The 11,682-nt window shown below is 35.5% G+C and overlaps 1 protein-coding gene across 1 annotated transcript; it reads right to left on the bottom strand.

The window, feature by feature from the left end:
* Positions 1-596: 596 nt before the first annotated feature.
* Positions 597-10,569, bottom strand: LOC149735011 (uncharacterized). The gene is made up of 13 exons (XM_089879562.1): positions 9,739-10,569; positions 8,946-9,044; positions 7,274-7,376; positions 6,354-6,522; positions 5,496-5,530; positions 5,021-5,130; positions 4,590-4,658; positions 4,364-4,501; positions 3,743-3,848; positions 2,986-3,157; positions 2,304-2,329; positions 1,972-2,037; positions 597-1,472 (listed from the first exon to the last, which is right to left on the bottom strand). Exons 1-13 carry the CDS (start codon positions 9,828-9,830, stop codon positions 1,377-1,379), a joined length of 1,281 nt encoding a protein of 426 aa, XP_089735688.1. The 5' UTR covers positions 9,831-10,569; the 3' UTR covers positions 597-1,376.
* Between the last annotated feature and the right edge of the window lie 1,113 nt (positions 10,570-11,682).

The raw sequence follows: 11,682 nt of genomic DNA, 5'->3' as shown, positions 1-11,682 counted from the left end.
GAGTCTATAGGTTTTACATAACGTTTTCAATACCGGTTATATTAAATATATACCAGGCAACACGTGTATGTAAAACACCACGAAGGCTGTTGAACCACTTCAAATATGAGGACCTCCGGCCCGGAGTTTCTCTTAAAACGGAACCAATATCTAAATGTCTATTGTCTTAACTATATACCAGTATTCAATTTATATATCTTTCCGTCGCCTTGCTTTAACTTAACACGCAATCAAATTATCAATTTTTAAAACGTAACCAAACTTAAATAAATTATTTTTTTAGTCGCTCATTATATACCAGATTAGCCGCTAAAAGATTAATTTAAACTATGCCTGATAGCAGAAGTAAAACAATTTAGGACTGGTTTCATTTTTCAAGTTTCAATGGACGAAACGCTAAACGTCTTGGTTATATTTTGATCTGCCATGTAATTTTAGCACAGCGTTCCGCATAAAAAACACATTTAAAAACGTAAATATAGTACAGTGGGCTGTGGGGTAAGATGGATACTGTTAGCAGACAATACCCCATATTTCCAATCGTGTTTTTAACAAATAACAACGCTCTTATAGAGTCGTGCGAATGCGGTTTTATAATTCTGATAACATTCTTTGTTTACCACCAAATGGGGAAAAGAGGATAAAAACATGTCCCATCTTACCCCGCCATATTATAACTCAAGCAGCAGCATCGTGATTTCTGGTTCCCATTATAAGTCCCAACATAAACAAATTACACAGTGTACCTTCAAAGCAGCCAATGCATACACCGTTTAAAAAAAACACATACAAATATAAAAATGCAGTAATCGAAGTAACACCTAGTATTCTATAAAACTTGGTGGTCCTTCTTGCAAATCATTTGTGAGATTCGGCCAAGCTAGAAGATACAGAACTCGTCCGTATTATAACGTGACATTAAAAAAACACAGTAATTTAAAGGCGTGTTTTTCCTTTTTAAAAGGGCTTTTTAAATAAAGCGGTTCTTAGTGGTTTTAATACATTTAAAATGCATACGACTTTAAAACGATGTGTATAGTAGGGTGGGGGAAGATGGGACACCTGTAAATTCTATTTTCTCTTCTAACTTGGTAGTAAGCAAAAACATTCAAAGAATTATGAAACTGTATGTTCACAACTCCCATGAACTGTTGTTAATTGTTTAAAACACGATCAGGATATTTGGATATTATGTGCTAAAGGTGTCCCATCTTCCCCCACCCTACTATGTATATATAGAAAACAATGATTTAAATATTTGTGTTTTCCTTTTATAAAGGGCTCTTTTAAATTCGTAAAGTGTTTTAAAAACACATTTGAAAAAGGCATTAAAGCGACTTTAATGTGATGTGTTTACGATATCACTTGCTGTTTTTTTACCGTCGAAACGCATAACACATAAGTAAAACAGTGCTTCGTACAAGCGTGTATTCGACCACCCATCTTATAAGAACATACCGCGTCAACCCGACCTGTAAAATATGTTTAAATTTTACTATGTTTAGCTTTATAGAAAACGCATTTAGAGTGTTGCAACTTTTTGTGGAATTTGTATAAATGAATGGATACAACTTATTTATCCTCGCGTGGCGGGGCAATGACAGTCGTTATAACACAGGTGTTTTGTTTCATACACCTCATGCCTACTAACAGCAAGTTACCACGTATGTAACTTATATTGGGTGTTTATTTTTGTGAAGATTTAATAATTTACCTAAAGAGCTATATTAGACTTAAAACTGTGGCAACAACAGGATTTATATATATAAGTTGGGGGAAGATGGGACGCCTTTTTATTCCATTTTCTCGTTTTATTCGGTAGTAAACAAAGAACATTCAAGGAATTATAAAACTGTATTCTCACGACTCCCATAGACCGTTGTTAATTGTTTAAAACACAATCAGGATATTTGGATATTATGTGCTAAAAGGTGTCCCATTTTCTCCCACATGCGGAGTCATATAACCTACCATAGTCATGTATAAGTTGAAATAGCTGGGAAAATATGACATTGGGTCTACTGTATACATTGTTGCCTGTGAAAACAGAGTATTTGTAAAAACAGAGTAAACTTAGACAGACGTTATAACACGGGCATTCTGTTTAAAATACCTCGTACCAACTTACGAGTTACCACCTATGCAACTTTGTAGGTGTGTTTCTGTATGGCTGACAATTGACACAAATTATTAGTGATAGTGACCACTGGGTTGGAGCAATTGCCGTTAAATGTCTTTCCCATGCAAGGACACATATACACCCACGAATACACAAGTAAATTTATTGCTAAATTTATTCTTACCTGAACAGTTGCTCTTAATGCCAATGCTAGGATAATTCGAATGTGTATATAGGAAAATGTAAATTTGTAAGTCACGAATTTTTATTTTGATTACTGTACTGTATATTAATTCGAGTTGTATACACCAGACACACATGGTGTATTTATACACCTCATGCTCACTGTCGAGTTATAACAGGGGTGTCTTCTTATACACCAGACACACATAGTGTATTCATACACCTCATGCTCACTGTTGAGTTATAACAGGGGTGTCTTCTTATACACCGGACACACATGGTGTATTTATACACCTCATGCTCACTGTCGAGTTATAACAGGGGTGTCTTCTTATACACCAGACACACATAGTGTATTCATACACCTCATGCTCACTGTTGAGTTATAACAGGGGTGTCTTCTTATACACCGGACACACATGGTGTATTCATACACCTCATGCTCACTGTCTAGTTATAACAGGGGTGTCTTCTTATACACCAGACACAAATGTTGTATTTATACACCTCATGCTCACTGTTAAGTTATAACATGGGTACCTCGGCATGCTCCGTATACCAATACGCCAATAAGTTTTGGGTGTATTGACATACCATATATATATATGTATATGTCTATATATTAAATAGATTTAAAATAAACGTTCAACTTATCCAAGTTTTCTATACGCTTAAAAGGATACCATTAACTAAAGATGCAAATTCCATCTTTATCATTGCTATCTCAGCACCTCGTGCGTCACAAACTTCTTTCTCTCTGATATTGTGACGTAACAAACTCACACAAAACCACCCGATTGGGATAAAACATGTATAGGATACCAAACACATGACGTATGCAACACTGTATGATTGCTGTAAAATGTGTAATTTGAGATTATATATATATAAAGTAGGTTGGGGTAAGATGGTCCATGTTTTCATTCGATTATATCGTCACATTTGGTAGTAAACAAAGTATATTTACAGAATTATGTGACCATATCCCCACGGCCCTAAAAGAGCGTTCGAAAAGAGTTTTTATTTCAAAATTGTGTAACATTTTTTTAAAAACTATTAAATATACGTCACCCTCCCAAAAAAACGCATAAATTGTAATGTAATTTCGTTTTTGAGTTTTGTACGATTAAAATCTGTATAGTAGGGTGGGAAAAGATGGGACACCTTTTCATTTTATTTTCTCGTCCCATTTGGTAGTAAACAAAAAACCGTTTGGTAGTAAACAAAAAATATGCAACGATTTATAAAACCGTATCCTCACGACTTCCATAGACCATTGTTAATTGTTTAAAACTCGATCTATCAAATGTATCCTCACGACCCCCATAGGCCGTTGTTAATTGTTTATAACAAGGCCAGGATATTTGGATACTATGTGACAAAGTGTCCCATCTTACCCCACAGTACTACATAAACCTAATTATTACTATTTGGACTTACTGTTACAGCTGCTTGTAATGATAAACTGCCGCATCCTGTGACCAGTAAAGCTTGTAAAAAAACTATTTTTTTAATCTTAACTCCAATTTCGTTTCCCGCTGAATACCTACATTAAAATAATAGTAATAATGTTAGCGCATGTTTGTCTCTTCGATTACGATAGCGAAGACTAAAAATAGCTTCATTTTAATTGCTTTGGGGGATTAAGGTTTGGTGTTACAGGAAATTTAGATTATTCAATTTCCACGAATTGTATTTGTATTAGCTCGCTATGCACTGTCATTGCTATGTCATATTGAGTCTAGCTATTTCCGTTTTGCTATTAATTATATTCTTTTATAAAAGAACGAATGAATTGTTGTACTCAAAAGCAGCATTTATCTTCGCGTGGCGGGGAAACGAAAGTCGTTGTACGTGGGTGATTGGTATCTTCGCTACCGTGACCATGGCCTACTAAAGATATCTTTAGTAGGCCATGCCGTGACTAATGGGAACACATAGTTAATTCATACAATCTGCTACTTTTGTAAATAATCTTTTAGCGGCTCATCTGATATAAAACGATCTTGTCGAAAATTCACTGTCGTTTTATATGGCCCAAAAAATGATTCATATATATACCTTACAATCGTGCGAGCTTCGCAAAAAAACGAGTAAGAAATCCACACCGTTGCAGTGCTGAGTAAAATCCCTCTTGGTGGTAAATACCGAATCGCAGAGTAAGGACCTCTAGAAGGTTCAGGATCCAAAATGCATAATCTAAACATTTTGTTTGGTCAGACATTTATTACTTATGACAGTGAGCATGAGGTGTATAAATACAAGAACACTAGTTGTTACCACTTACCCAATTAACACAGCGAAGTTTAAAGCAACAGTACCTCGCAAGACAGTTTTAATATTTTCGTTTAACAACCTGAAAAAAATGAGTGTATACATAACTCTGGTAAAAACTCTAGTGTGAAATACCATGTGTGGAGACAGAGTATAAACTGAGCGAGAGTGTTTGCACAGGTATAGACAATAACATAAGTCACTTAGACTACAAAAAACACGAAGTTTTATACGAGGTAACTTGTAAGCTTGTACGTGGTGTATAATGAAACAGATCACCCCGTGTTTTAACGAGTGCGGTTTTACTTCTATGCGAGGATAAAGTTTTCTATACATACATAACTTTTACAGCGTAATTAGTCCTTACGCGCGTTTACGCTTTACTACTTTACAGCTATGGTTTTTACGACTAAAGCATGACATTAAATATAAAGTTGAGCCCACCCTTTTGAAATGCTCGGTTGGTTAAATTCTTCGTATGCAACAATTATTGCAAAGGAGAGAAAACCCACGAACGTTAATAAAGCAAATACATTTGGTGGACTAATGAGATTCTGTAAAATGATGAAATGTTTGAAGGTCTTGATTGTATTATAGTTAAATACGTAGGTGTCTTTCATAAGCAAGTACTCGGTAACTTAAATGTATTGTACATATAACAGTTGCAATTTAAACCAATTCTATCCACACAAATCACTAAAATAGCTTGTAAAGTACTGAAGGATCGTGTGTCTAATCCATGTGCTAATAAAGCTATGTAGTTTAAAAGAACTAACAATTCAAAACCAGTTAAAGCACCTTCGTTTTGTAACTGTTTCTATTTAAACAAATAAAGTTTTAATTTGTAAGATGCTACACATTTAACCCGAATATTTAAAGCAATTATTTACTGTTGGAATTTGTAAGAGAATATACGTACCGTGTGACCTTGGAAAGCTGATATCGATAGTATATCTTTAAAGTTTGGTTAAGGGAAATAACATTAGAATTCTTACATAGAAGTTATTACTAGATTACATATATAGTAGGGTGGGGGAAGATGGGACACCTTTTCATGCTATTTTCTCGTCCTATTTGGTAGTAAACAAAAAACCGTTTGGTAGTAAACAAAAAATATGCAACGATTTATAAAACCGTATCCTCACGACTTCCATAGACCATTGTTAATTGTTTAAAACTCGATCAGGATATTCGGATATTACGTGCTAAAGGTGTCACCTCATCCCTCAACCTACTGTATTATATTGCATAAAGCCAAAACGTAAAGTCACTTTATACTTTATTACACTCACTCATTCCAAACCTTTATAGACATTTATAACAACATTAACCGTTTAAACTTATGTAGTAATATAAAGAAAAACATGTAGCCAAAATATCAGGCACTATAACTAATAGGTTATGATAACATTAAGTATAGTTCTGTGGTCGAGAATGGGACACCTTTAGCACAGAATATCCCATTATACTGGTCGTGTTTTTAACAATTAACAACGCGGTCTGTGGGAGTCGTGAGGATGTGGTTTTGTAATATTGGATTTTTCTTTGTTTACAACCAAATGTGGGGAGAAAATAGAATAATAAAGTGTCCCATCTTTCCCCCAGCACCCTACTCTATAATGAGTTAGGGTAAAATAGTTCATGTTTTTATTCTGTTACGTCGCCCAGTAGAGGTTGTAATGGCATAAGATGTATTGTTTTAAACTAAACTTTCATCAGACATGAGGACTTTAAGTATAGTTCATAAATATACTACTATAGTTCATGTAAAGGATACATCCGAGAAACAGTGTTGTTTGTAGCCAGGCGATAATAGTTTTCAACCTTCGTGTGCTGGTTATTTTTGAGCTTTGCTCGGGTTGCAATGTTGATACCAAACTGGTGATGACGTAAGCAGCTAGTGACGTCATCGCGCTTACTTTGTAAGGCACTGTGGCGTCAGAATGCTGCAAAAATGTTTTGACTTTGTATTTTCTTGTATTATTTGAATGAATGAATGTAATTCATTTATCTTCACATGGCGGGGGAATCGCAGTCACTATAACACGGATATTCTGTTTCATACACCTCGTGCCTGCTTACGAGTTGACATATGTGTAACTGTTTCACAAGTTATCGTAAATCAGGTTCCCGCTATAGTGTACGGCCCTATACAGTCTTAGAATCACTGCTATGTTGTACATAGATTACATGTTACACCTATAGCATCTTCAGGATAGTAAAACAGCCGTGGTCAGATAAATCGGCTTGTAATATAAAAAAACAGCATAAAAACAACGCAAGTTCGACTCTTAACACAAGACATTACGTTCTCCAGTCTCAACACTTTGACCGCCCGTGTCACTGCGTTGGAGACTAATTAAGTAATTAGCGGGGGAGGTAAACTGAGGGAGCAGGAGCAGGAGGAGCGCATACGGCTCAAGGTACACACATATATATATATATAGTACTGCGGGAAAAGATGGGACACCTTTAGAACATAAATTCCAAGTATTCTGATCGTGTTTTAAACAATTAACAACGGTCTATATGGGAGTCGCGAGGACACAGTTTTATGATTCTTTAAATGTTCTTTGTTTACTATACCAAATGGGACGAGAAAATAGAATGAAAATGTGTCCCATCTTTCCCCACGCTACTGTACATATATACAGCGCGTTTTAGATACCAAAAGCAAAGACAATGTAACGAATATACCTGCCAGTAATATCTGCTCAGCGTAGTCAATAACATGGAAAGAATTCCCAAGCAAAGAGAAGTCGAACAAAACAAAACATTTGGGTTTCGAACGAAAACGTATCTGGAAATATAAGATGGTTACGCAGTGTATAGTAGTGTGGGGTAAGATGGGACACCTTTAGCACATAATATCCCATATTTCTAAATCGTGTTTATACTATTAACAACGCCCTTTTAGAGTCGTGGAATACGGTTATATAAATTGTAAATATTCTTTGTTTACTACTAAATGTGACAAACAGAGAACGAAATTATCTTTTCCCAACCTAATAGTAGGGTGGGGGGGGGGATGTGACACCTTATCATCTTATTTTCTCGTCACATTTGGTATATAGTAGGGTGGGGGGGGGATGTGACACCTTATCATCCTATTTTCTCGTCACATTTGGTATATAGTAGGGTGGGGGGGGGATGTGACACCTTATCATCCTATTTTCTCGTCACATTTGGTATATAGTAGGGTGGGGGGGGGGATGTGACACCTTATCATCCTATTTTCTCGTCACATTTGGTAGTAAACAAAGACAATTTAAATAATTATCTTACCGTATCCTCACGACTTCCATAGACCGTTGTTAATTGATTAAAACACGATCAGGATATTTGGGTATTATGTATTAAAGGTGTCCCATCTTCCCCCACCCTACTATATATACTTAGCTATAGGGCAACATATATTGCCGCAAGATAAGAACACCGATGTAGGGTTTATAATAAGCTATTTATACGTGTTTTTTTTCGCATACGTTTCACTAGGAATATAAAACAACACCCGTGTTATAACGACTACCGTTGCCCCGCCATGCGAGAATAAATAAATTCTATTCATTCATAAACATAAGCCTGGAGACACTTGTCAGTTTTCTAGATAACACACCAAATTCTCATGAAAGCGAAACTCGTCTCTCGCCGTATGACGTCACAGACTGAACACATACTCAATAGACCATACTTCCCGTTCCTAATCGTGTTTCAACAATTAACAACGTTTTTTGGGGGTCGTAAGCATACGGTCATATAACTTTGTAAATATTCTTTGTTTACCACCCGACCGAAACAACATATTTATTTAACAATCGAATTTTTAAGCGTTGTAAATAAATAGTAGCGGGGCAAGATGGTCAATATTTTAATTCTGTTTTATCGCCCCGTTTAGTAGTAAACAAATAATATTTGCAGAATTATATAACCGTATCCTCACGATACTAAAATGGCGTTATTGTTTGTAAAAACACGACTAGGAATATATATATATATACAAATTATACAATACCAGGTAACTCAAAGCTGGCACGAGGTGTATGAATACTCGTGTTATAATAACGAAAGTCGTTTTTCAGCCACGCGAGAATAAATACCCTACATTTACTCATTGAACGGAATAATAAACGCTCGTTTGAAATTTAAAAACTAGACTGGTTTACAAAACAATGTTTTACTTTTTGGGGAAGATGGGACACCTTTATCACATAATATCCAAATATCGTGTGTTTTAAACAATTAACAACACTGTATGGGAGTCGTGAGGATACGGTTTTATAATTCTTTGAATGTTCTTTGTTTCATATCAAATGGAACAAGAAAATAGAGTTAAAAAGTGTCCCGTCTTCCCCACTCTACTATAACTTACAATAATAACAGTGGTGCGAGTAACAGTTGAGTGATAACAACATCTCCGTCGATGTTTTCCTCTTGCTTGTTCATCTTCATTTTCACTACAACGAAAGAGCTGAAACAGAATAATGTTAGAATGGTATAGAGGGTTTAATTAACTTCGCCGTTGTGGTTTTAGTTTGATGTTCACAAACTTACCCATAGTGCTTTACGGTAAGATGAACATCGCTACCGCGTTATATCTTATATAGTACTGTGAGGTAAGATGAATACCGTTATAATATCTCATGATTCCAATGTTTCCTAGTCGTGTTTTTACCTAATAACAACGCTCTTAAAGTCGTTAGGATACAGTTATATAATTCTGTGAACATTCACATATTGTATGTAACACTTTAGTGTTTTAGAAGTGTCTCTTTTAAACTATATAGTTTATGTATTTGTATAGTAGGGTGGGGGAAGATGGGACACCTTTGGCACATTGTATTCAAATATCCTGATTGTGTTTTTAACAAATAAAAACGCTCATTTAAAGTCGTATAAAGATACGGTTATATATTTCTGTAAATGCTCTTTGTTTACTACAAATGGGACGATAAAAACGAATGAAAACTTGGTCTATTAACAGCAAAAATCATTCGTTATAACACCAACGGCAAATTAAATGAAAGACCATTGAATTTAAACCAAAATGCTGTATTTTGTTTGTTATAAACCCAAGGAAAAATTAAATTAAATAGAATTTATTGAAACGCCAAAATGAGCCAAAAACATCTTTAAAAATCTCTTAACAAAATACTATACTGTACCTTAAAGTGAAGCTGAGCGCACAAATCACGGCCATTTTAATTGCAATGTTTCCAAGACAAGACGAAACACAGGTTGTATTTTTCTCGTGCATTTTGTGTGGCTTATATGAATTTAAAACAAGCACCAAGTTTTATGCAATATCTGTTTAAAACACTACGTTTACATTTAAAAGGAATGTTTAAAATGACGCATTTATTTATTAGGAAATATTTTACTTATACTTACCTATGAGAAACCTAATTAGTTGGTATAAGTTAGTATATACACCAGGAAAACCGAAACCAGTTTAGGTATAGAAACTGTTGTTTTATTACGAAAGGCTTATGCTAACAACAGCGTTTATGCGATGCGTAGCTGGAACAGCGGTCTATGGAAGTCGTGAGGATACAATTTTAAGACTCTTTGTTTACTGCGAAACGGGACAAGAAAATAGAATGAAAAGGTGTCCCATCTTTCCCTATCTCACTATATGTGGTAAAATAATCCAGAAACTTTGCCCGGTGACATCTGGTAAAAAGGAACTTGCATTAATATGTTACGTTATCCGAACAGCTTTGCTATATCCTTCTTTTTCTGCGGGCATTTATTCATTAGTCAATCAAATTTGAATATTAACGGTTCAAAACACATTGCGTTATTGGCCTGTCAACTCGCTACTACAATGCTAATACTAAACAATGACTATTTCAAGAACCGAATGTCACGTACGGATACACATATAACGAATTGTCTCACTGAATGAAACGTTATATCTAGCTGTCAGTATTAAATGGTTATACAACTATACGACGAAAACCGTTACGAGAATAAATCTACATAAAGCTATACTTTAAGTTATAAAAGTGCAACCATGGCCTACTAAAGATATCTTTAGTAGGCCATGGTGCAACTCATCTAATACATAGGCGATAAACCTTTAAGTTATTAAAATATATACAACTTATACCATGAAGCAAGTTACCGTATAGTTGAGTAAAGCGCGTTTTATTTGAGCTCCGTTTACTTCTTCTCTATATGTTGTACCTCGAACTGCGCTATTCCTATATGTATTCCTTTCTAAAGAAATGTTTGCTCAAATGTGGTTATTACTGTGATGATGTCCGTATCCTGTGCGTTTCTTTACACGCTTATAAAACAAGGTTTATAAAACATGCTCTGATAACTATATGCTCCTACGCTAAAAGCTAATATGGCCGCACAGTATAGATAAAACTTAACAATGGTTTCACTTTGTGCTCATTTTCGCGCTATCGGTAAAGGTATCGCATCTCTTTCCTTGTGATGATAGCTCCGTGTGTATTGTCGCGTATAACACAACTAAAAGTGGATTCGGGGTGTGTCTGGCTCTATAGCGTATTGTAAGGTATATAAAGCATATGCACTGCATTGCTTATTTGACACTTTTTATACTTCTGTAGTTGTTGCCGACATCGTGTTTAACGAACTGTCGCTTTGCTGCTAATTCCCTTCTCTTTGCTGTTTTAAATAATATGTTCTCCTTTACTGTATTCCAATAGGTAAATGAAACCTCCTTTAAATATTAAATACGCATACGTTTTTCAAATAAACACCGTACTCGGTCCTAAACCTGCGTTACTCAATTTCTCTAATAACTAATGTTTGCCAGGACCCTACCGTTACAAACGTGGCTCAAACCACGCATAGCAGTTGCCCGTTTACACTGCAGACCACAGAACTGAGATGAAGGAAAGCGCGTGGTTTTAACGCACGCACGAACTCATGGCATACCCGGTTCTAAAATGCTAGAAACGGATGTATAGTACAGAGGGTAGGTTGCGACACCTTTAGCACATAATGTCCAAATAACCTAATCGTGTTTTAAACAATTAACAACGGTCTGTGAAGTCGTGAGGATACGGTTTTATAATTCTTTGAATGTTCTTTGTTTACCACCAAATGGGGTGGGAAAATTGAATTAAAGT

This window comes from Ciona robusta, chromosome 6, assembly GCF_009617815.1.
Source record: "Ciona robusta chromosome 6, ASM961781v2".
Taxonomy (NCBI): domain Eukaryota; kingdom Metazoa; phylum Chordata; class Ascidiacea; order Phlebobranchia; family Cionidae; genus Ciona; species Ciona robusta.
Note: the sequence above shows the minus strand (reverse complement) of the source record. Positions and strands in the feature narration are given on the sequence as shown.

Bases quoted from the DNA above. Each gene is read 5' to 3' on its own strand.
- LOC149735011 (XM_089879562.1), bottom strand. From the start codon at position 9,830: ATGCACGAGAAAAATACAACCTGTGTTTCGTCTTGTCTTGGAAACATT. The intron at 4,659-5,020 runs GTGGGCTCAACT...CATTTTTTTCAG, and splicing joins CAACCGAGCATTTCAAAAGG to GTTGTTAAACGAAAATATTA. The intron at 2,330-2,985 runs GTATCCTTTTAA...GAATTATCCTAG, and splicing joins ATTTGCATCTTTAGTTAATG to CATTGGCATTAAGAGCAACT.